The sequence below is a fragment of the Calidris pugnax genome, unplaced genomic scaffold (assembly GCF_001431845.1).
Source record: "Calidris pugnax isolate Ruff unplaced genomic scaffold, ASM143184v1 scaffold298, whole genome shotgun sequence".
NCBI lineage: Eukaryota > Metazoa > Chordata > Aves > Charadriiformes > Scolopacidae > Calidris > Calidris pugnax.
Window position 1 is genome coordinate 1,536,537 of NW_015091152.1, and position 26,755 is coordinate 1,563,291.

The 26,755-nt window shown below is 38.9% G+C and overlaps 1 protein-coding gene across 7 annotated transcripts in view; it reads right to left on the bottom strand.

The window, feature by feature from the left end:
• LOC106898163 (potassium voltage-gated channel subfamily KQT member 1-like) overlaps positions 1 to 26,755 on the bottom strand; it is a 534,664-nt gene that overhangs the window by 457,307 nt on the left and 50,602 nt on the right. For all 7 annotated transcript variants that reach the window (XR_001413887.1, XR_001413886.1, XM_014959270.1 and 4 more), the window contains exons 5-11: positions 25,251 to 25,329; positions 21,816 to 21,912; positions 16,934 to 17,074; positions 10,131 to 10,241; positions 8,976 to 9,071; positions 7,966 to 8,094; positions 5,373 to 5,535 (exon numbers count right to left, since the gene is read on the bottom strand). Coding sequence is in view for 5 of the 7 variants with exons in the window: in XM_014959270.1 (XP_014814756.1) it covers positions 5,373 to 5,535; positions 7,966 to 8,094; positions 8,976 to 9,071; positions 10,131 to 10,241; positions 16,934 to 17,074; positions 21,816 to 21,912; positions 25,251 to 25,329 (816 nt within the window). In the remaining 2 variants the exon portion in view is untranslated. The remainder of the gene's footprint in view (positions 1 to 5,372; positions 5,536 to 7,965; positions 8,095 to 8,975; positions 9,072 to 10,130; positions 10,242 to 16,933; positions 17,075 to 21,815; positions 21,913 to 25,250; positions 25,330 to 26,755) is intronic.

The following is a 26,755-nucleotide window of genomic DNA, read 5'->3' on the forward strand; positions in this document are numbered from 1 at the left end:
CTACCACAAAATTCACTTCACGTTCTCACTCAGGGCAGCCAGGGCTGAAACAGCAAAGACTGAAAACCTTCTAGTAGAGGTGTACAAATATGTTTCCATAATTCTTATTCACAAGCAAGTACCATTACACCTACAAGTCCTGAACTGACTGACAAATACAGAGGTTAAACAGCCCTACGCCGAATATAGATTCTCACGCGAAACCACCAGCATCTGCTAAACTCACCTTCTTAAGATCAGGACGTTTTTCAGAAGCATGGTATCTGGATACTTTCTCTTGCTAATTTGAAGCATATCTTTATATTTATGCCTTTCTGACTTACTGACAGTTATGCAGACCCTCAAAAGCTTTGGTGTTTGCTTTATTCTGTTAATTTTAGCCACATGTTTTTTCTCACCTTTCACTCAGCTTGTCAGCACTGGAATCTATGAACCCACTTAGTTTAAAATGTTTGCTTCTTTATATGTACTGCAGATTGTAATCCATCTACACCACTGAAGGAAAGCAGCCCTTTTTCCCAATGGAAATGCAATCGGTTTTCCAGGAACAACCAACCCATTACTAGATAGGTGACTTCTGGAATGTCAGCATCCATTCTGGCATTACAGACAGAGTAAATCAACATTAACACTGTTACACACTTCATATAAGGGTTTACAAGGATATTCTGAGGGTCATTGAAAACTACAGTTCTCTCCCCACTCCTTGTGAAAAGTTACTCTTGTGCAGTTTTGCTTTAAGTAGGGGGGAAAGTCAGAGCGGAATACGTCAGCATGTAAGAAACTCCAAAAGGCAAACAGAAAAGCATAGTGATAAATAGGGAATTTTGTTTTTACCCCAGCAGAGATTTATCACTGTGAGAGTCTTGTGACTTTGACAAATTTTACAATAATGAGTTGTGTATACAACCTAAAATAACTGACAGAGAATAATATATTCCATCTGCTGGAGATGTCCCAGGAGGCTAACCCTCAAGGTCCAAAAACTTGCACATTTTTGTAATTTTTTTTCCTCCCTAATAAAAAACATTATGAAACAGCTCTTCAGTTCATTTTGAAAAGCACACATTGCAGTGAATAGCTGTTATTTGAAGATGAAACTCAAGTGCACGTAAAAGATTTCAGTTACACTCAAGCGTGATTTGTTCTTCTTCTATTTGGATCAGTTTTTATGACTTGCCACTCGCTTTTGTATCATAAGTAACTACCATCTTGATACTTGAGTGCCTTCTTTAAGTCTTACAGGAACATTAATCATGCCAGAGGGTTCATACATGTCTTGTCATTCTGAAAACAGATCCTGCTGGAGGGGAGTATGTACACAACGGTTGGCAGAAGTACAAGTAAAGATCAATTTCAAGACTGTAGAAAACAATTATGGCTATAATCTCAGGTGAGAATGAAATCACCGAGGGGTTTAAATCAGCATAGGAAAAAATTAAAACATACACTGTGGTATGAAAGAGTTCCTTGGGAGAATCAGTAATATCCATGAAAAGAATATGCTGCGCTAGAGTATCTCCAGCATCACAGTTATTTCCCAGAATTGGTTTTCTTAAATCCATGTTTGCTTTAGCTGTTTCTTTTTAATGTCTTTCTAAATAGCTTCCTCATTTTGAGAAGTTTGATTTCAAAGAAGGAAACTATTGTTGCAGAAGACATTTAACCTTTCTGTTCCTGCAAGGAGGGTCAAGTTCTTACGGTCACAGAGCATTCAACGTTAGTCAGACCCTAAACACTATGCACTTCACTTAGGTGAAGAACTAAGTCAGGAACTGTTTTCCTTTTAGGTTATCAAGTGTTTGCTTCAAAATTCCATCATATATCACAGAATCACCATGGTTGGAAGGGACCTCTGAGATCATCAAGTCCAACCTTAAAACCAAACTGAAAAAAAAACCAACACAAAACCCCACACAAAACACAACACCCCATCACATCACACCCCCCCACAAACTAGTAGTTTCAGGTGCTAGAGCATGCCCTGAAGAGCCACGTCTACACATTTCTTAAATCCCTCCAGGGATGGTGACTCCACCATCTCCCTGGGCAGGCCGTTCCAGGGCCTGACCCCCCTCTCAGTAAATTCTTCCTGATATCTAATCTAAACCTCCCCTGCCCCAACTTCAGACCATTCCCTCTGCTCCTGTCATTATTCCCTTGGGAGAAGAGGCCAACCCCCACCTCTCTACACCCTCCTTTCAGGGAGTTGTAGAGGGCAAGGAGGTCTCCCCTCAGCCTCCTCTTCTCCAAACTCAACATGCCCAGTTCCCTCAGCCTCTCCTCGTAGGACTTGTGGCACATACATTGTGACTTATATTAGTTTCTACATTATGCACTATCCAATACATGCTTTTTATTACACAATTATCTCAGAAATGTTAAAGTTGATCATATCTATAGGCTTTATAAGGCTTCTCTTTTCTCAAAACTTCTTCATACAGAAAAGGAAAGCATTGTTGCCTAGGTTTGGAAGATACATCTTCTAAGCAAGTTTTGAAGATGCCACCATGTACATGAAAACATTAACAGGGGTATCTTAAGAAAAACTCTGTTTTCATGAAAAAAAAGGTGTGCTTACATAACGCGGCTCCTGAATTAAGGTAAATCTCTCCTTTATCAAGGAAGTTTTAACTTCATTTCAGTCTATTTCTGCCCAGAACTAGGAATTTTCTTAGTGAGATCGTTCCTCAGTTGCTCACATTTGCCAGGCATTTGTTTGAGGTCTCCCCACAGTCTCTCCCCTCTGGCTGCAGCAGCACCAGGAGAGCTGTTTTAAAGCAAGAGCTCTGCTCCTCCTGGGTCAGGCCTATAAAAAGTGATCTAATTCATTCTCAAAGTTTGCCATCATCTGTAAAACATCCAGCCCCCAGCCCCTCCAAGCCAATGAATAAAGTATTCCACTATAGCAATACTGAAATAGAAGCTGGCATGGCCCTTTTCAATTGCCTTTTAAAATTATTTTCTCTGCCTTTTCTACTTTCAGCTTTTTAAGAGAGGTTAAAAAAAAAAAAAAAAAAAAAAAAAAAAAGCAAGCAGCACCATTTACAATCTTGAAGGCTAGTACTTCCACTTCCCAAGAATAGAAGAATATTAATTCTGGCAAGGAGAGCTTCACTGAGAGAAATCAGGTTTAAACTTTTGAGAGGTGTCAAGAATGTTCAGTCAATCGAGCAATCAAGTTAGCCAGCTACATTCCTGGAAGCTTTGCAACAGGAGGAATAAATCAGACAATCAAATTAAGTGTGACTTACGCCTGACACTGGCTAAGAGAAAATGCGAAACAAAAGGAAAAATAGATAAAACTTAATTGGCAAGGGAATAGTATGCATGGATTTCTCTCAGAACAAGAATAAATTACACGAGCAATAATAAAAGTACAGGAAAATGTTTTCAGAAAAAGTGAAAACACTTTTATTTTCCTCCATTACCAAGCTGTCAGGCAGAAAAAGATACCGGCTTGTCTTTTCAATCTCTTTCCTCTGATGTACAGAGCTTTGCTCAGACTAACAATGAGCACTCAAGGAACATTGCTTAAGTGAATAAATGTGTGCTGGCAGAGTCATCCATACAGACAACAATAGTCATCAACACTTTAACTGTCTTCAGTCCTGTTTGAAGTTACACAACACTTTGCTGCTTCTGTCCAGCCCTGACCGATACCACAATATCAAAACACACTGAAAAATCTGCTATTACAGTGTCAGCAAGAGAAGCTGCAGAGCTCTAATAAACACGCTGAGAATGAACATCGAATTCTGTTCAGAGAAATGTAGTTAAAGCAGCAGCTTTATTTAGAAGTCCCACCCTTTGTCTCCTTTCCCAGAACCCTATACAAGCACTGGAAATGCCAAACAACAATTAAAAATCCACCGCTGCTGAAAGGCATTCTGACCTCAAATTGACAGATATGGGATTTATACAGATTAGTAAACATATCGAAGAACATGAGGTGTGATGAAAGCCTCCACCAGCGGAAGAAAGAAGCTCTTCCTCCCACAGTGGCAGTTCATGGCTATCAGTTGCCCGAGGCAGAGGCTCGAAGGTCTTTCTAAACCCCTGTGGGAACCAGATGCCCCTACCCCTTAGAGATGTACCTCAATATGGCACAGCTCTCAGCTCCCTGCTATTCCTCATCTGACTGACTGCTCTCTGACTGCACTGACAATCCAATTTCGCAACTCTAAAAGTATGGATGACACTGATTGCACTGACAATCCAATTTCGCAACTCTAAAGTCGGAATAACTGAGTGAAACTCCTACTTTTGATTGGTGTTCAACACAAAAGATACTACATATTCCCCCTGGGTGCAAAAACATTTCAAGTACTTTTTAATAAAGAAACCATCACATCAAGACTACAGCCATACTCTCTCCAGGCTGAAATTGTGCCTCAGCTTCAACGTCATGTAAGAGTAGCAATTTTATACGGAGTTGATGTCCAGGTTTATCAAAGACAGATGAAAACATAAGTCAAAGCACCACACGATAACGTACCTTTGACTAACGCCAGCATCTTTGGCTACCTCATTTAACTTGGCAAGGCTTTGCATGCCTCTGGGTATGGAACATAACTCCTCAGACTATGAAGAAACAATCTCCTCTTGAGCTAAAGATTTAGCAGATCCAGAACTAGCTCAAGTTTCCCCAACCCCATCAGACAAAGGAAATCAACACGAAGGTGGAAAAACTAACTCTCCAAAAACCCCTCACTTTATAGTGAACAATACTATTTCATACCCACGTTTCCACTAAAATGAATTAATTTAAAAAATAATTTTACAAGAAAAGCAGTATCTTAGCTCAGCAGGGAAATTCAGCCAGTTTACAGGTTGAAATACAACAGCCACTTACAGCAACACACAATACTTCAAATGAAACAAGAAAAAACCCCACTTACCAAAACCTCTTGGCGTAGGCATTAAAATATTTAGCTGCTCCTATCACAATTTATTTGCACAATGCTTAAGATGGTGCTGTAAAAAATGTAAATATATTTTCCCTGTTTATCATCCTTCCTTCAGGCTCTATGTGAGGTAAAGTTTAAAGGTAGGGTAGATCTGAGGAAGTTTTCCATCCAGCTCTGAGATAATTCAATGAAGTAGAATTAACACTATATCCAAAATCTTAATTGAGTTAACTTTGGTAAACAAAGACAGCTCTTTTGGAGTTTGTACCATACAAATCTAAAGATTTCCTTTAATTTGCGTCTCCCTGGTTTGGTTATGTGATTGTCCTTGGTTTGAGGCATCCTACACTACTGATTAGTTTTAAATTATTTTTTCACAGAAATTTTCCATTCATCAGTTCAAGCCACTTTAACATTGTCTCTTAAAAAACGCCAAACTGAACACAAATGAAAGTAAATTACCTCCTGGTTCATCAATGTAGAAAGACACATCTTTTTTGTTGTCTTGTTCATCAATGCGATCGTAAGTGATCTGTGGAATAGACAAGGCATTCTCTCCTTGGTTTATTACGGGTGCAGAACCATTACCACAGCCCAGTTTCCCCTTTCTTTTGTATCTTCTAGCCTACGGTAGCAGAAATATGGGATGGTATCAGAAGATACTATCAAAAACAGAAAAGTATATACATGAATTTCACTATACAGTAAATTCATTTGAGTTTTTATTATTTTTTTTTAAAAGAATGCAATTGAAATTCAGTGAAAGTTTTACATCCTTGTTTAATGTTTAAAAGCGGCCAACTCTGAATTATCAACTTAAATCTGATTTCATCGTCAGGAGAAAAATGCCTACCGCATTCTGAAAATCAGGTCTCAAGTAAGATTTCTCAAACAGGATCCAAAACTCAAGGCACCTAAAACACTCATCACTTAAGTACACAGCATCTTTCTAAAGCTCTAATTAAGCATAGCCATAGACTTTGAATTATGAGCTAGGCACTGTGCAGTCTTTTTAACTACAAAAAATTTCACCTTTTATCAAAAAGGCTGAATTAGGCACACTATGAGAAGTTAAATACTTCCTCCTGCCTCAAAAATTGAAGTTCTCCTGGTTTTAGAAGCCTAAGAGGCAACCTACTAAACACCCTACAGCTGGTAGATAAGAATGAAAAATGAAGGTTTGAATTTAAGTGGTTCCAAGGAAGATTTATCTCCATCTGCCTTTGTGATTAGAAGTGACCAACAGAACAACAGCCACTCACATAGTGACTACATGGTCTGTGCTGTCTGTCTCGTGGATGATGCCACCACCTAGCTATATAAATACTGTTTCTCACAAGATAGCATTTTATTTCCAGTCTTCATGCCTACTTACCCTTTGGCTCTAGTCCCACTTGGTTCTACTACTCTCACACCTCAAAACAGAGATAAGAAGCATACTTTAACTCACCTGATGCTCCAGTAACCTTCTGACAAGGAGCTGAGATCTAGGGCTACTGCACTCTTTGCAAAGTACTCTGGCCTCTGATGTGACCAGAGATCAGCATCAGAGAGAACAAGTATTTATACATATGAACACAAACAGCTGCAGGCTCAATGCATTCACAAATTGGACGTTACTTGGTCTAAGTAAACCAATTTTAATTTATCACAGTCCGTACTCAGTCTTTTGGAACTTATTCTTATGTTCAGCTCTGCAGCAATTAAACAAAATTGTGTTCAAAATCAATCAAACAGGACATGAAAAATAGTAGAAACTGGCATTTATTGTAGACAGTGGATGTACTACCATGTGTCAAAATGCTTCTAAAGGAGAGACTATAGGCTCTCATAGCAGGAAAAGAAACTAGGAATTCTCTGGAGAACAAAATGCTACAACATGCACACCATGATCAATACATATTTAAGTCTTTGAAACAAGAGGCTAGGTAGAGAAAGAACTAACTAGTCTCCTTTAACAAGAGAAGATGGTCCATCGGTAAGGGATGAAAGAACCATTACTACATTCTTGAATTAGGTTTAGTAGTTCTCAGGGAAGTTCAGGTTTAATATTGTATTAGGGAAGTCCCTCTCGCCAGAGAAAACAGACAGAAAATACTAAGGGCACCAAAAAATCTCTGGCTTTTCCAGCTCTCCCACCTTGGTTTGCTTCCTGTTCAGCAACATATACTACCCAGTTTTACTTCAGCTTCACCCCTTTCTTCCCAGTTTTTCTGCCCCTAGCTATGAAGAAGATTGTAACTTTGCTATGAGACTCTCTGCTCAGCACTGAGGAGGCCATGCGGCTGTAACACAAAACAAATACACACACACAGATCCTGCTGATATAGCTTTCTATGTGTGCCGTGGGGAAATCATACTGCAATTCTCTGCTGGGCAACAGTGGGATTTCACTGCCTAAAACCAGGCTTCTAATCTCACTTTAGAAACCCTGGGTATTTGAGCTAGACCTGCTGCAGACCTGGGCCTTTCCAGAAGGGCTGCTGAAGGCCGGGCAAACTCACCAATGAAACTACAGAACTATTTTTAGGCAATCCCACGTGTGTAGAGAAACACTATTTTACTCCACTGCAGCCACAGCTCAGAAATTTGCCCAAATTTCTACACGCAGCCCCAAATAAACCTACCATGGTGAGAAGTACTTGAGCCAGAGAAGCGTAGATACTGCCATCCACACGTTGAATGCAAACATAAAATTTTAAAACTAGTTTTCTCCTTCCTTCCTGGATGAACTACTACACAAAATGGGAAAGTGTCATCATTGACTTAGACTGCCCTTTAAGAAGGCAGAGAAGACTTCAAAGCAGATAAAACAATGAAAAGTCAGCACCTGTCAGACCACCAGGTTTTTAAAATTTAAGTTTTCCTGTCCCTCAGGAATATTTTAAGGAAAATTAAACTAACTGTACCGTGGTGTGAAGAAAACAATACAATGTCCCATTACAAACAGCTTTCAGCTCTCCCAGTTCTTTGGAGGCTTCATAAGGATTTTGGCAAGTTCCGCAAGCCAAATGAAAAGCAAGAACAGAATAGAGCTCTGCCAGCTCTCCGTTACCTGTTTTCTCAGACCAGGGCTAGATGGCGCTGGTGGTTTTTTGGGATTTTGCACCGGTGGTGTCACATAGATCTTCCATGTTGCTGTAGAACTGCAGGATTTCTCCGCTGCGTAGCACCGCCACAGAGTCTGTTGGAAAACCCAAACCCAATCACCTCAGCGAATAAGCAGTCACTCTTGTCCTGCAGGGCACGTAGGTCAGGTTTTGCTTCAAATCAGACTGACAGCAACCTTCAAGCAATGAAAACGTGCTGCGAAGGGTTCTGACTGGGATCGCTGTGCTATGCCGCACACCACCATGCCTAATAAATACACTCTTCCCTCTGTATAACGGCGTTGAGTATCATTTGCACCAGGAGACACCCACTCAGCACACACCCAGCTTCGGTGTGCCCTTTGTAGCATTCTCCCCAGGAGCTGGGGCCTAACCCTGCCCACAGGAAAAAAACAAAACCAAACAACCCCCCAAAATCCCCACAAGCATCATATCATACTGCTGTTTCCCTTTTTCTGCAGTGTGCCACATTTTAGTGCACATACTATTGCATTCTTTATATTATCATACAGATATATATATATATATCATATAGAATGTTATGCTGGGGCGTTTTCTAAACCAAGCTGTGTGTCTGTCCATGTATATATACACATTCATCGCCTCAGGATTTGGCAGATGCAGAGGACCTAAAGGAATATAAAAAGGAACTTAGGACTTTAATATGATAACAAAGAGTTTTTACCATTTTGCCAAATAAACTCACTGCATCCAATTAAAGTCATTATGATTGTGAATATCAGATTAGTAAAGCCTCCTGTGCTCACTCGTAAGAGGGGGGACAGGCTAGTTCCAATTCTTTCTAATGACTGACGTGGATCAAAAAGACAAAGTGGTTAAATACAAATTCTAGATTTATAATAAAGGCTAGTAATTGTGATTCTCAGTACTTGAACTACTAGGCCCCACTCCCTCTCTAATACTCTCCTAAGCCTTTCACTGTTAGGGGCCTTACCTGAATTAGAGAAGCTGCAGCTGGGATTTGTCTATTGAAATGCTTCTGACGTTGCTTCTGTTGCACTTTCAAGGCAAATCCAGACCCCAGAATACCCTAAATACAAGAAAAATTACTAGTCAGACCCCAATATGGCTTCACATGCCTAAACAAACTATTTAACATACAAAATAAACAGACAACTTATAAAAGACTTTCCTAGACAAAGAGAAGTCCTGAATTCTCAAGCGTCCAGAGTGACAGAAATCTATTTATTCCAGCAAAGAAGTCTGAAATTGAGCAGTTCATATTGGCGTCATGTAAATTTAAAAAATTTGTGTATTGTTGTGATCTACAGGCAACATTAGTCAGAGGCATTCACAGAAGTGGTCCCATTCCAAAGGCACACGATGGGAGGAGACACCAATGCCCATGTCACACGACTGATCTATAGCTGTTCTTTGCACTTGTCTTAAATTCCTCACCACAAAAAAATCTCAACTACAAAAGCCAGAATCCAGTTTGATTTTCCAGGCAAATTGAGTGAAGAAGCCAAAGATATACTTTATGATTTCAGCATTTCTGTTAAAACCGATAGTTGCTGAAGAAACTCTTCGTGTGTTCTAATTGTTTGGATGTTATTTTCTTTATTTCTCCCCCATTCAGTTATTTGAAGATACAAAAAGCCCAAAGATGCTTTCTAGTACCATGAAGGAAAGCAGATGCAGTTTCCTAGACCTGTGCTGTGTGGCAGTGTTCCTCTCCTCACGTTACCCCAGGTTTTTCCAATATAGTCATAAAATAGCAGGAAAAAAAAAAATAAAAATAAAAATAGTTTCACCTCTAGCAGTGACACACTGATGAAAAAAAGCTGTCTTTCTCTTTACCTCACAGAATCGCTCAGTTTCCTGGAGTAGTGAAAATTATTCTTACCTCCTTCCCAGGCCACATCTCTGAAACAACTGCAGTAAAGATGTAGCAGTTTCCTTCATTTAAGCGTGGGTACACAGGTACACAAACACACACTCGAGGACGCCTGTGTGCACAAGTGTGCACAAACATTCTGAAGCAACACACAAGCCCATTATTTCCTATCAAAGGCACCGCTTTAAAACGACCTAATGGTCAGCCCAAGTCAGACAGAGAGCTAAAAAAAGCAAACCAAGTTCTACTTACCGCTGGCAGAGCAAAGAAAGATATAGCAAATACTGAAAAACAGGAAGCTATTGTCTTCCCAATCCATGTCCGGGGAACCTTGTCTCCATAACCAATTGTCGTCACTGTTACCTAGGCCAGAAAGAAGCACCTGATTCACTGCAATGCAGTACACTTTTCCCCCCAAAAGGAAAAATAGAAAAAAAAAAAAAAGGAAAAAAAGAAAGGAGATACATGTGGATTAACAGTGTTTGGATTTGTATTTAAGGAAGCCACAAGAGTATGCTAAACATAACTGTAGATTTATCTTTTTTTTACATTCTTCAGCAGGCACTCACAACTGGTCACCATTTTGGACACAACACTAGGGTGGACTTAGGATGGCTGTTCTCACAGTTTGTATCTAGAATCATAGAATCATTCAGGTTGGAAGAGACCCTTGGGATCATCGAGTCCAACCATCTACCCTACTCTACAAAGTCCTCCCCTTCCCCATATCCCTCAGTGCCCCATCTAAACATCCCTTAAACACAGCCAGGGATGGTGACTCCACCCCCTCCCTGGGCAGCCTGTTCCAATGCCCGACCACTCTCTCTGTGAAAAATTCCTTCCTAATGTTCAATCTAAACCTCCCCTGTTGGAGCTTGAAGCCGTTCCCTCTCGTTCTGTCATTAATTACCTGTGAGAAGAGACCAGCACCAACATCTAGCTGCTTCCACCCTCCCAAACTTGAAGGATTGTCCCTGTGTGCTTGAAACCATAGACTTGGCAGTCTTTCTGCTTTTGCTTTTAAAATGTAGTTCCATAGGTTTGACCCAGTCCCACAGCACCCAAACAAAACAGATAAAAACACAGGGCCAGGTCTAACTAAGAATCCAGATTATAAAACAATAGGACAGCAATGAGGCAGATCTGACATCAAGCCAAGAAGTCCATCAGCAAGCAAGAAGTGTCCAGGGCTGAGCTTAACTAGAGGCCCTGGGTCGTTGATCACCAAGTGTTGGGGTGATCCCAGGTGTGGCTGGTCAGGGCCATTAAGGCTTTTCAGCTTATTTAGAGCCCTGACACTGCCATAAAATGGTATGACAAAGATGACTTGTACCTGAGGGAAGTGGAAAGCTTCTGATGAGGACGTGAAGAATTCTGTCACCAACACCAACCACTGGGGAGAGTTTTAAATAGAAAAAATGTACCTCTGCTTGGGAGCACCACTACTAAACCCAGTCCCTCTCCCTTTACTTGGCCTTGAATGGTAGCAGAAATACAGCCAAAACAGACTTAAAAGAATATGTACATTTTTACTGACTACAAAAGAGGATGTGGCAATACTGCCTTTTATGGGAAAAGTTGCTGCCAATTACTTAGATATTATGCAAAAACAGGCTTCTCAGATGAAACTATCAGCAATAAAGGCATAGGAAGGACACATTTCCTCCTCCTCTCTGAGCAGTTCTACGAAGAGCTGGAAGGAAGATTTACAGGGAAAAAAATGACCAACTACTATCAAACTGAGTTTTTCCAAGTCCCCAAAAAATTAGGCTTGTGTTTATTCAACATGAATTTCTCACTTGATGAAGTCAACTTTGTAGTATCGGTATCCTCTAATGAATCTTGTTGTTTTGAACTGCAAACTGGTCTCAGCAGGAGCTCTGTCTTGCCAGGTGTTTGTCCAGGTTTAATGTGGCTTGCCCATGGAGTGGCTCAGGTGCTGTGTACTGCCAGCAGTACAAACAGATGGGTTTGCCAGCCCCCAAGATTAAACCAGACCCCTCCCCAGAAAAATTCAGCTTTGAAATGCAGGATGTGTTAGGGGGGAGCGGAGGAAGTTAAAGCAGTGTTTCTTTAACAGCACTTCAGCTCCTCAGTGCACCCAGATGACCCCTTAAAGTCTGGGATTTTTCCTTCCTTTTCCTCTCTTCTTTCTTATGAAAGGCCTCTTGGTTTTTTGTGGGTTTGTTTTTTTTTTTTTCTGAGTTCTCCAGCACTCGGGACTTAAAAACAAACTGCAGTAACGTTGAGCTGCCTTAGCGTTATTATGGAAGACAGCAGGAAAGCTGTAACCACAGAAGAGATGATTTTCCATCTCTACAGCAGGCATTTGGCTGGCAGATTCCTGCAGGTGCTTGAACATGTCTCAAAAAGTTTCTCCCTGGCTACCTTAAGAGGGTTCCTTCTTGGTAATCTGATTAGTGCATTGAAGTATGTGGAAAGGATTATAAATAATGTAATTCTGCACTTTGCTTAATCACAATCAGAATCTTTTTCTACTTGTTTATCCAAAAGTTATTAGTTATCTGCTCAGAGAATGTTTAATAACTAGGCTCTGAAAAATTACACCTCCTTCTTAGCACATATTTACTATGGCATATTCCAGCTGGTATGCACACGCTCTAATGCAGGCTCTGAAAACATAAATGCACACTTCAAAATAGGAAGAACTCCAATTCAGTAGAAGTCAACAGAGCTTCTCATGTGCTTTAAGACAGGCAGGTGTCCTGAAGTTTGAAGAGTCAGAACTACACGCCCCAAAAAAACATGTTAAATATATAGGGGGTAAAACTGATACCTCTGGCATGGAAATGTATTGCTGGAAAATCTGAGCAATTGATCCAAAGTACTTCCACCAGATAACATTGACTTACTGGAGCAACTGTTTAACTCAGGTTCAATGAACAGAATAGTCCACTTTGCAGTAAAACCGATAAGCATTACCAACAGGAAGAGATGAGCATGGAGGGGCCAACAGAAGACCAGCAGTGTGCCCAGGTGGCCAAGAAGGCCAATGGTATCCTGGCCTGTATCAGGAACAGTGTGGGGAGTAGGGCCCGAGAGGTGATGGTCCCCCTGTACTGGGCACTGGTGAGGCCCCACCTCGAGGGCTGTGTCCAGTTTTGGGCCCCTTTCCACAAAAAAGACATTGAGGGGCTGGAGCGGGTCCAGAGAAGGGCAACGGAGCTGGTGAGGGGTCTGGAGAGTAAGTCTTATGAGGAGAGGCTGAGGGAGCTGGGGATGTTCAGCCTGAAGAAGAGGAGGCTGAGGGGAGACCTTATCATGCTCTATAACTACCTGAAGGGGGAGGGTGTAGAGAAGTGGGGGTTGGTCTCGTCTCCCAAGTCACAGGAGACAGGACAAGGGGAAATGGCCTCAAGTTGCACCAGGGGAGGTTTAGATTGGATATTAGGAAAAAATTCTTCATGGAAAAGGTTATCCAGCATTGGAAGAGGCTGCCCAGGGAAGTGGTTGAGGCACCATCCCTGGAGGTGTTCAAAAGACGGGTTGACATGGTCCTCAGGAATATGGTTTAGTGGTTTGTTTTTTCATTATTTATTTTTTTGTCAGAGTTAGGTTGATGGTTGGACTAGATGATCTTTAAGGTCCCTTCCAACCTAGACGATTCTATGATTCTAAGACAAGCCTCCTACATGCTGTTTTTCTTTCCTTAATAAAAAATACTCAGAAAGGCCAGAAAAACTGCTGTGACATGGGTTGTAATTCTGGCAGACTGACAGTGCTATAACTTCTGAAAGTGGCTTCATATAAAATTTCACAATCCTTTGATATGTCTTTGCAGTTTAACCCGTGTGCCTGCCAAATCTAGGTGAAACAACCTTGCATTTAACCGGAGTGAGTGAACGCAGCATTTAATTCCAATTCTCATTCATTCTTTATTTTCCCTTTTCTTCGTATTTAAACATTTCAGGTCGCTTGTATCAAGTTCAGCAAGCTTGCACTTTCTACTCAGAGCAAAATGTTACCCATAGTACTCTCTGTGGTTTTTCTCAGACACATAAGACTTCCAAATACTTGCTACTAAGATTTTTTTTTCCTGTGGTTCAATTTTGAAAGGCAAAAGTGAAATCAAATTTCACTCCCTAGTAACTCCACATCTGTGTTTCTACGTTACAGAAGATTTGAAAAGAAAAAGAAACTGATTCACTTTGTCCTTTGTCACTGTTCCCAGCTGTGAACTGCACCTGCACCGTGACTCACTAATGCTGAGGGGGCCTAGACGTCTGGAAAGCTTGAACAACAATTTAAACAGTGTTCTTGGTGTGCCTCACACAGCTAGAGAAAGACAAAGCTGATTTTATCTTGCTGCAACACAAAGCAAGTCAAGTTTTGGAAAACAACAACAAAACCCACTGAAGGCTTTGCAAGGCATAGACATACACTTTGAAATACAGATTCCAAATCATCTATCTCAACAAGGTAAAGTAAGGCACATTGTAAATTTATTTGTTGGTCTTCATAACAGAACTATTTTTAAATGCCTTTTAAGCTCCTTTCAAATTAAGTCCAAAATATTAACAAAATACGCCTGCATAAACACATCCTGACTTTTTTGTCCTTAAGTTTTTACTCTCTACTTAAATCAAAGCCATAGCTTCTACCATTTAAAAATATTTCGTAATCCATATCTAAACATCCAATGCAACTGATAAAGCAAGCTGTGGATAACTAGAGCTAAAACAACAAAACAAAGAAGGAAAGGCAGAAAAAGTTAATCGGCTTCACATGGAATTTTTGTTACATGTAGAAATAACCCATCCACGAATATACACGCAGAGAACTGGATGCTAAAAACCATTGCTAGTTCCCAAACTGATTGCTGAAAATCCTTTTTTGTTTTCCATCCTACCTCGTCCACCTCGGTTTGATAAAGAATTCCTCTTCCCTCCCATTCAGGTCTGGATTTGGGCATTTGTGGTCTTTTGCAGTTACAGGCCTAGGAACTACTTTATCAAACACCAAAGACAATGTGCAGAGCAAACATGAATCACCACCCTTTAATGATTACATATTAAATTAAGACCTTCTTATTAATAAACTATATGCTTCCCACTTCTTTCACTGGTGTCATTCTAACTCACACAGTGCTACGAACCCCTTTGGACCTTCACTATGCTAGAAAAATTTATGAGATATTTCTCATAGATTTAGCTGAACTAGTGCAAACTTTTACGGGAGCTCCTAACGCTGCTGAAGCTCCCACAAGCAGGCCCACCTTTAATTAAATATACTTCACAGACTATTAGTAGCTAAATCATTAGTAAAAACAGAAACAGTAGCTGCCTTCCACTGCATTCAGCCACTTGAACACCAGTATTTGAGCTGAACTGCTCAAATAATAGCAGAATAAGTGATCCTCTGTACTGGTTTGTTTTTTTTAAAGTAGACATGGGGTGTCTTTCATAATGTCCATTACACCCTAATTGTTTTACTTTTGCTGTTAAAATATGTACAATCTGCGCTTTTGAGATATTTATTCCTTTCCTCCACTAGCTAGAGGTTATCTTCTGTCTATAACCAAGAGTTTTTATGTTACGGAGACTTTAAATCACATGTCTTTAGAGGACTTTAACAAGTGATTGTTGTACAGGCTAATTCGTGGTTTCGTTACCTCCCAGCACATTAGGTAATCAGGCCCATCTGGCCATTTAGTGGATTTTTCTTTTTTGCTAGTCTTCTTGTTTTGCACAGCCATAGGTGATACTCTGCAAATGAAATGAATACCTGACAACCTAATGACAGAAATTTAATGTTTAAAAGATTTTTATTCTGAACCACTTAATAAGTGTTAACTCAGGGTACATGTAATATAATCCATATTTCTCTGTACTTCATTAGAGGCTTACAGAGTGCCCAAATTAAGGATTAGAAACATGTATCCATTAGGAATTTTTTGTCTGTCTTCCAGACTTACTCACCAGTTTACTTCAATGTGGATGATAAACAACTAGTTTATGGCCCAATAACTATATTGGCATTTTTCAAGTCTATAATCTAAGAAAGAATCCAGTTTATTGTGTTTCAAATCACTCTTGAAATATATCCTCCTGTCTCTGGAAGTTGGTGGCTCTGAATCTGTTCTAGTCCTCTCATTTTCTCTGTCACTAACACTGATGTGATGAATCTCCTTGGGTTTGTAATAATGAGACAGCCAAGTCATAAAATATACGAGGCGCCCTGCGCTGGTGAGGAAAAGGGACCACAAGAGAAGAGATGGTTCATGCAACAGCTAATACGGAGGGAAAGCATGAGTCACAGTGAGAAACATGATGAGAAGAGCCATATGGAGGGTGTGTAGAAACAATCTGGTCTCTTACTCTGTTCTATAGCTATCTATTCCATTTGCAACTGATTCTGGGCATGCACACAATCATTACCACAAGGCTTTCATAATCCCAGTTCCCCTTCATGATATTTTTTTCTTTCTGTCACCAAAGATTTGCACTGACCCTGACTGCTGATTGATATCCAAAGTAGTTGGATCTGTGAGGCTTTGCCAGCTGCTTTAGATGGAGCCATTCACCTTTACAGTGAATCACGGAATTATTTTTTTTAAAAAAAAACAGGAACCTGTAACCTGCTGCAAAGTCTGCACTACTAATGAGAGAGTGAGCTCTACATAAAAAGATGCAGAAAAATAGGGTCATAAACCCAGCTTCCACAAATAGAATACACTTTTAAAGTTATGCACCTTTTGCAGATAATTAAGTAGAGTTTAAAAGAAGGGTATAGGTTTTGGAGGGCATTTATACTCTTTTTGAAATGTGGAATTCGATGTGAACTTTTTGTGTCTGTAAACATGCAGTGTCCTTTGCCAAGGACTTGGTATCATGCTTCTGCAATATAGTTTAATACCAAAATAATTTTATTATATTTATTACATTTTCCTTGTATCCTTTTTAAGAGGTTGACGAGCTTCCCTACAGACATACATTCTGCAAAGAAAGAAATGCCAGATTTTTTAAAAGGTCACAACTTAAACAGAAAATCTTACGCACTAAGTTTGCACATGCATTTTGTTGGTAAAGTCTTACCACACCCCACCAAAGAGCATCAGCATAGCTGGAGAAACCCGTCTTTCCATCCTCGTCAACTGCATCTTTTTCAGCAAGATAAACAAAATAGGATGAAAAAATTAATCCCAAGAATCCAATGTACAACGTGGTTATGAGTTCCTATTAAGAGAAAAAGCAAACAAGTACATAAGGTTTACATCATATATTTATATATTACATCATTGTAAAACATTGTAAATATCTGGGAGGGTTTTTGCATCATAGTAGAAAAAATTAGTAAGTTGTATTTCAGATATGAAATTTGCTTCCAGTAAAACAGGTACTTCAGTGACTTGTTTTCTAGTCATATCGGACTAAAGAATTCAAGAATCCATCACCTACACGAAATCATTTGGACACCTGAATGGAGGGTGGGACATATCTCCTGTTTTATGTCTAGCAAATGGAAATCATTCCATTTAACTGTCCACACAAAATACCAAATGTAAATACATTTTTAAAATAGTAAAACAGTGTTAGAAAAGCACTTCACAAACAGTATGCTAAAATAACAGTTAAGAAATAACAACCATGTCTTGTGATTATGACCATATCTACGCAATAAACTCTAGTATCTGATACTTAGATTGCTTAAGAATGAATATTGATACCTTAGTTTCATGTTAAGGTAAAATGAAATCTTAAGATACAATATGTTAGGTATGTTAACCTCTATTTCAATCCTGAAAAATAAAGACTGTTTGAGGCCAGGCCAGTTTATTGGAAAGGAATGCCACAGTGCTTGGGAATGTATCAGTTCCTCTATAGATTTTTGTATGGGAAAGTTGTATCAGAACTGATGCAATTTAGATACAGGACAGTTAGAATCTTCAGGGAAAAGACACTTGCACATTTAAACAAGCCAAAACGTGTGGTGTCACAGATGCAGCACTACTTCATAGTTAAATGAGATATTCACCCACCCCTCAGGAAAATCCAATACCTAGTTATGTGGGAAAACAGCTTATTTTAATTACTTAAAGTTTACTGTGCTTCGATAGTTAACACATATTATTCCTTTATTTTCTTTGCATATATTTAGCCATCTTTATTATGAAACAATGAATGTAGTACTACTCCTTCATTGGCATCTTCCTTAAATTCTTGACAGAGTTGTTTTTCTTTCCTTGGATCCAAACCAATACAGGAATTAAAATATTCCCATAAGATAAATTTAAAATTAAAACCTGTCTAAGAAGGATTGCCTCTACTTATAAAGTATGTCAGGTTTTCACAGATTTTCTCTAACACTCTACCCGTGTTTCTTAAACTTTGAAGGAAAGTTGAGGTTTTATCACCAAACTTCCTTCAGATTTTTTTCTTTCTTTTTTTTTTTTTTTATTTCCTTATAAGAGCTTCCTGGGAATATGTAGCCCTGGTAGCTAATTGCATTAAGCAGTGGAAACTATAGATACTCTTCCTTCTATTATAGCACTAATTAAAATCTAGCTTCAGCAAGTTTTTAAGCAATCTTGACACAAGGCAAAGTAGGTGAGTTTTTTTCTAATCATTTAATAATGACCTAAATAATGAGTTTTGATTGTATTAAGTTTTGGGCAAGTCTTTTAATGTAAGCCTTAACTTTTTGCAGGCCTGTTTGCTAAACAAGGCAGCGGAAAGAGGAAATAAAACTTGGATTTTCAGAAGTTCAGCTTTCTATGCTGGTCACCATTCTTTTTTCATCTTCTCTAATGATAATGGTACACTGTGTACTTATAGATGTGACTTCATTGATCTGAAAAGTTCCTTATGGTTACATTTATAGTAGACTATTTTAATTTCTCTATTTTTCAACAATTTGGTTTGCCTACATAGAATTTTTTCAATGCAAGATGAAACTGTTTAACACCTGAGACTGTAAATTCAGCGATCCATAGAAAATTACAACTGAAATGGAGACTAATTCTTGTTGCCTGCTTACAAAGCAAACACTCTGCTTTCATCTCTGGTGGATTTGTGACTTCCTTCCACATCAACAGAAATCTTTTACTTACACTTGATACGTTGCTTACATCTCAGATATTACATGTTATTGAGGAATGGCCTTCACTGCTTGCTTTGAATTTTGCCTCACAGGAACAGAATTAGAGAGTAGGCAATAATTGGAATACTTCTGTGTTAAGTGCTGACTTTTTAAGAAGTGGGCAGAAAAATATGCTTTTCAGAAGCATATTTTTCAGCATATTCATTATTTCACCATTGGCACCTCTCAGCTCCAGTCGTATTCATCTAAAAACTGAACTCTTGTTAAGTAAAGCCCAAATGCAAATGCAATTTGCCTTATATTTATTCTAAATGTCACTCTATGTTAAACATGTATAGAGAGACAAAATACTACATGTCTATGTTTAATTATCAGGAACAATGGCAGCAATAATATACATACTGCATCTAAGGGAGAGTGCTTAAGATTTTAAAGTAATATGTGCTTCAAGAAATAAAGATGGAGTAGTATCTACCAATGTCAAATTGTATGAATTGATACATGATCTCAAAACAAAGAGCATTTTGCAGAAATCAGGCCTTAAAACTTCACATTGATACGAATTTTTAATAGATAGGAGCTTACGAATGAAGACTCGCCTAATCCAAATGCCTGTTCTCAGCAAGGACTTTCAGATAGTCAGTCTTTTTCAGAAGAAAACCCCAAATCTACAACTCATCAGTAACTTCCTTTTCAAAGCAGTAGAAGTCCTCACAAAGCAAGGTGACGAATAAGTAAAACTAATGGAGAGGCTTACAAGCTGGAGCTGTATTGGCTAACTCAGATTTTTGGTTAGCTGCATGATTTTTCCATGTCTTTCCATTACCACATGACTCATGTTTTGTTGCTTTTGGCAAGAAATGCTTGTATAAGCTCAACCTGCTGAAAATAGAAGAGCATCCTAGCCAACTTGGGCTTGAGTGAGCCAATACAGCTATATGTGAAATTCCAAAACACATGGAAATCATTGGTGACAACTTCAGTAAGCTCTTCTGGGCCTGCAGACAGAGTTCCAAGTGCCTGTTACTTTCACAGGTCACAAAGATGTGAATTTATTTTCTCACATTGTTTAAGGGTTTAGGCTCCCATTTTTTCTGAAGGAGTACCAAACTCAACAAATAAATGAGGGCCTTGTACTCTGCCTGTAAAGAAAAAGCAGCTGAGGTGGTTTTGTTTTGTTTTTTAAACAAAAATTTCTTTAAGAGACTGGAGAGGAATAAAGGTTCTATTCTCCCTTATGTTTGGTCCCATGCTAGGTTTTCAGCTGCACTTGTCCAATGTCAATACAGAACTGTGTGTTTGATATTTTTTTTTTATTAATGTGTTAGTGGGTGATCTGCTTTGACAAGTACTACAGATCTGTAGAGTTTTATGTATCATCATAATCACTTCTTTGGATTAGGAGAACTTCAGGTGCGTTTATTCATAAATTCAAGGGTATTTTTTTTTCCCTTTAAAGCACTGAACTTATTTACGTTTGTGACATTTAAGATTTAAGTGTTATATTTTGGAGATAGTATTTCCAAATTCTTGACTAAAACTCTGAACACCCACAGGAAAAAATTTTCTCAAACACCTCTGTCAGTAAGGTTAGCAAATGTTGAGAAAGTGTATTTGGATACCAGCTCTGCCCTAGCTAGATATCCAGGCAATGTGACCATAATAAATGAAGACCACACAGACTTGGAGCATTAAAAGTCATCCTGCTGTACAGCATGAAAGTAGGCTTTATACTAGAGCACTTTTAAAAGATTTATTTCAAATTGGAACTTTGGTGTGCATCAATGCTGCGCAGTCATCGTGACATAAAATTTCCTACAGCACTGGGGGAGAAAAATAAAGGAAGGAAAAGTAACTTTCAATATTGAATTAATCTTTTGGATTAAGCACCTCCCATTCTCTGCCCCAGAACAACATTTTTCTAAACAGCAAATGAAACAATGTCTGTGTGGAAATCTATAACTATTTGTCAATATCTGGAGAAAAAAAATCTATACTCATAAAAAGTAGGTTAAAGAACCATCACTACAAGCCTGATGTAAAGATTCATAGCACAGTATTAACCCTCCATAGCCCTCCCATACGGTACGATACGCAAGATTTAAAGGCTAATGATACAAGTTTATTATTGTGTTCATAAAGGTAAGTCGGCTCTTCATCAAGAGATCCCATGAGGCCACAATAAGAAGCCTTCAGCTATAAATTTTTCAAAATCTGCACTAAAACATACAAACTTTTCCTGCTTAATGAACTTTTATACAGAATAGCTGTTTCAAGCTTTAACAGAAATGTAACTATTGACAGCCAAGTTCACCTCTATGACTACACCCTTGGAAAAGTAACTTTATTATAACTACAGTTACTATATTATAACTTATAAGTTATTATAAGTAACTATATTATCATAACATAGTTAGCATATTTATTTATAGAATGGAATAGAAAATTCCTTATTCAGACAGAGAAAATAGAATAATTTAAATAACTGACTTGTTCTATCCAGGTGTTTCCACTAGTATTGGTTTTTCCACAGACCAACCAAGCTAGGAACACATCTTCTGTGAAGGCAGTGGACAGTATTTGCAATATCAAAAGCAGCTCACATCAGTGCATTTAATAAACTATATTGAAGGATAATATCAAAGGGTGCAACAGTTAATTTCAAACAAATACTGATGCTGATACCTTGTTAACCACTGACCTGAAGTACAGAATAGTGTTCCCATTTTAAAAGTAGAAAGAAACACATGATGGACTTTTAAAGCATTTTTTTCTCCTGCAACGGTAACTTTTCTTTGAAACCAGACTCAGATTGAAGTACATGAAAAGAATATACTAAAGTAAACAAAATGCTGGGGCTCTTTAAAGATCTAGTACCTGACGATGTATGAAAACAACCGATCCTAATAGTCGCCAGGTGCCACCCTGTCGATCTACATGAAGCATGCGAAGTATCTGGAGAAACCGGATCCCCCTGTCAGAAAAATAGGACAAAATAGGTAATGTTTGAGAACAATAGTGCTCTATCTATACATATTTGACTACCTTCACTAAGAACGGTGATAGTATTGCAACTGGCTAGGCTTGCATCTTAGACTTGAGACGACTCAGTAGCCAGTATGTTTAGATTGCATTTCATTACGTTCAAATACACTCAGAAATATCGACTAGGACACCAATTAGTTAAAGAAAAAAAAACAAAACCCGTCTAATTCTTGTGCTTTCAAACTCAGAGGATACCAGTCAATTTTACCTGATTATGATTCTTAAATGCTTCTTTTCCAAGCAAAACCAGTGCTTCAGGCTTTGTGAAGATAAGTATGAGCAATTTTTTTTCTCTGTTTGCCAAAAGCAGAAAGTGAATTGAACATGGTATTACTGAAGTCCTTTTTGTGTGTGTTATAGAAATCATCTAATTGGAAATAGATACAGTCCTATGTGATTTTATGACAATAACTGAATCATAAACTCCAAATATTTTCAAAGAAAGAGAAAAAATTATCCATATGGTTCTTCAGCAGGATTTTATTCAATGGAAATATGTCATTCTAGTCATCCTTTTACTGATGACCTTTGTTTGCCTACACTTATCTTACTATCTTTTCACTGAAACAAAACAGTGAAGAGCAGGAAAGAATGAACATTGAATTCAACTACCTGAAAACTTTTCTCTAGAAGTATTTTTAGCTCTTTGTAGCTATCCTTAAAATTTTGTTGGTGGTGGGTTTTGGTTTTTAATTCAATCTTAACTCGATTAAACTGTGGCTGCATTTTTCTGGGTTACACCAACAGGTAGGAAAATCAGAATGGTGCCATCCTCCATCCCTGGGAAGGCACGCTGTCTTCAGAGGGACCCAACTTTTCCTTTTTACAGAAAGCGGGTTTCCTGAGCTTTCACAGCTGACAGTCAAACGATCAAATGCTTGTCATTTTTTTTGGAAAGCACACACTAATCCTGACTATCAAATCACCTATCAGTGACCGGGCATATGAACACCAGGTTTTCTTATTTCTTTGATATGCCATTAGAATAATAATTTTAATTAGCTGGGAACTTGAAAATATGCACTTGAAACCTATTTATTAAAACACTGGGCATGTTGAGTTTGGAGAAGAGGAGGCTGAGGGGAGACCTCATTGCCCTCTACAACTCCCTGACAGGAGGGTGTAGAGAGGTGGGGGTTGGCCTCTTCTCCCAAGGGAATAATGACAGGAGCAGAGGAAATGGTCTGAAGTTGGGGCAGGGGAGGTTTAGATGAGATATCAGGAAGAATGACTTTCCTGAGAGGGTGGTCAGGCACTGGAACAGCCTGCCCAGGGAGGTGGTGGAGTCACCATCCCTGGAGGTGTTTAAGAAATGTGTAGATGTGGCACTTGAGGGCATGCTCTAGTGCCTGAGATTGTTGGATTGTGTCTGTTTGTGGGTGGGTGTCGTGTGGTTTTGGGTGTGTTGGGTTTTGGGGGGTTTTTTTGTTGTTTTTTTTATTGGTTGGCCTTGATGGTCTCAAAGGTCCCTTCCAACCATGAATATTCTGTGATTCTGTGATGAGTCCAAGAAGAACTGCAAGACAAATACATGAACACCAATAGACTTCTGTGATGTTATAGCTCATTGCCTTTTGTCAAGACAGGTAAGAGTGACATGTAGCTGTCCTGTACAATTATTAGACATACTTCTCAAAGTCTTGACCCAATGGCAGCTCTTGATTTTCCTGACTCTGTTGTATCTGAGATGGTTATGGTGATGTTACTGCCAAGAGCTGACATGCATGTTCTAGGCTGACACTTTTACAAATAAAGATTAAAAAAAAACAAAAACAAAATAGTGAACAAGAAACTCCAGATACACAGCCTCTGAACATGAACCCATTTCCTCTGAAAAGAGAAAAGAAATTCATTGGAAAGAAGACCATTTTTATCAGTTTGGTGAACTTGAAACATTAAGGACAGAAGGCTGTAGGCCTCTGCTGTGAACCACGTAGTGCTACTAGATTTCAGTCTCACTGGTTGCTGCAGGGATGAAAACGTCAACCTGTCATACCTGATGGGTGTGGAGCTTGCAACTTCATTCTACAAGAAAACAACCTAACTGCAAGCATCCACACTTTCTGGGATTGCTGGGATTTAAGGGAAATCCATCCATCCATCCAAAGAGGACCATAACAGTATACCTTAAAGGCAACAAACGCAAATGCAAGGCCATGAGATTCATTCCTTCTTAGTTCAATAATAGCCACTTACATCACAGTTCTGAGGAAACCTGATGGGACTAAGACTTGCCTGACCCAGATGGTTTTTCAATGGGGCAATAACAACAATGCAGAGACATGGGTTAAGTTTCTCTGGCAGAAGGCATTCTGAGCTGTAGGACAGTGACTGTAACACCAGAAAGGCTGCACAGAGCCCAAAGCCACCTGGGTTCCCAGATGAACACACAGCGGGCCTCTTCATTAAAGTCCTTCCTACACTTCTAGTTCAATTAAACAACATCTTGAGAATTTTCACGTTCATCATCCTCCTCTACCAGCTGATAAATCACATTCGTGCCGCCTGTGGGAGTCTTTATCATCATGCAAGGATTAATATTCAAAGGGAATAGTTACCTTAAAAATACTTCATAGATGTAGTTTCCTCCAGTGTTTATCTACCCAGCTGGACAGTTTAGACAGTACTGTACATTCTCAATTCCAGTGATTAGACCGCATTGGAAATCAGAGGCTTGTAACGGAACATGCAGCCCATCTGGCAAGTTAGGAGGAGTGGGAAGCACACCTATTCTGCATATTCTTCCTTTCTCCTATTTACCCACTTCCCAAAACAAGCGTGCAGTACTTGATGCAAGCTGAACAAACACCGTAGACATCAAATGTTTCTGGTTCGTGTATGGTATGAGTCCCTTGTGCCAAACAAATCCACCAAAGCCTAATTACTCTTGAAACAAAGCAATTACTCGTACTCAAAAAGTACCAAGTTAAGTGCTGTCTGGATTACTTCTTAAATAAAGTCATGTTCTGTAATATTCTTTCGTCTCAGAGAGCTGTTTGATGTTTTATATAGGACATAATGTTTCTTTAGTTGTTTCCTCTTGGATTCAGCATTCACATCATTCTTCATATGTCTTGCTTCTGCACTCTTGTTTCCCAACCAGTGACCAAGTACAGTAACAGTCTTCCACTGTCCAGTGTTTCAATATAATAACTTTTTCAGTATTACAAAAATTACATACACCTCTAACTCAGAAATTGGGAAAATAGATAGACACGTAATAAAGCTCTGTGGCTGTGAAGATCTACAGGCCCTAGAAGAACATACCTTATTGCAGAGGTGGCAAACACCTGTCCGTTGGATCCTATGCTCAGAACAATAATTGAGGCTACTACCACAATTAGATCTGTTTAAAAAAAAAAAAAAAGAAAGAAAGAATGTATTAAACATTAGGTCTCGGCACTGAAACATGCAAATACAGACTGAGAAAAGCACTTTTAAAAATAATATGTTAGGTGAAATTTAGTGGGCAGTATGTTAATATAACAGTTGCACATTGAAAAAACAATGACTACAGTTTCTTCCATGATTAATTTAATAACAGAAATTTTAAAGATCCTGACAGATCAGGCAGCTTGCCACAAAACCAAAAATGGCAACAGCATATGCAGGCCCTGGAAATGAATCTAAATTTTGACCCAAGGGTCTTAATTTAAGGGGGAAAGTTAGGCTTTGCTTCAATCGGTAACAAAAGGCATACAGACAACTATCATATGCAAATATACATAAATACACCTAGTTTAAAAATTATATCAAAGCTGTAAAGCCAAGCTTTCAAACTTTTGGGAACTGTCAGAACAAATGTTGTTTAAAAGGAATCAGAGTTGTTGGTTTACTTTGTGATATAGTCTTTAATGGTATGAAAAAATAATTCTTTCCAGAGTTCCATTTTTTTTCCGCAACTCCACAGTTTACACAGTTCCAGCATTCTACGATGCAAATGAGGGATTGTGTTCACAGTTCCAGCATCCCTTATTTTCTCTTGCCCCAGTCTGGTGAACAGGTCTATTTCTTTTAATTATTGAACCCTACTCTGACATTATTCTGAGAAAACATTTTTCTAATGTTCCTCACGGGCATTTCTGTGGTAATCCTCTTTAAAGCATCGAAATACTTCACTTTCAAATTCTAACCAGAAAATAAAGGACAGTATTATAAACGGGTAGCAAACGTAGACAGAATGAGGAAAAGTTTGGTAAATTTTCCTTGCCAGTTTTAAACAAGCAGTACCTTATTCTTCAGAGCACTTAACATTATATAGCACTTCAAAAAAAACTGGTGCCCGCTGACTTCACTTGCAGCTGCGAGAGCTCAGAACCTCTGTAACTTGACTTCAAAGTCTTCATTTGGACATCCAGAAAATGAGGCACACTTATGAAAACTGATTTAAATGAATGCCACAGAGTTTCCATGTCATGCCTAGGCAAGATGCAGGATAGAATCCAACTTCAGAGGCAACAACAGTTGCCTTCAACAAGAGTAACTTTTTTTCCCTCTCCTTCAAACATTCTCCCGCCTCATTCACAACCATGGAGTTGCTGCAACAAATATTGCAGCAGTTCTGTACCCACCAGTATCCTTCACTCCCTGGATTATTTTCCAGTAATAGTCTGAGTTTTGCCGTACATTTTTGAAGATGAAAATACATGTTGGGAGGAATAAGTTAAGGCTACAGAAAGAGCTTCCATTTTGGGATAAGCTAAGTTTTGAGTATCTCATCTTCCAAATTTTTTACGCTGTTCCTTTATCATGTGCTTGTGTGAATACACATT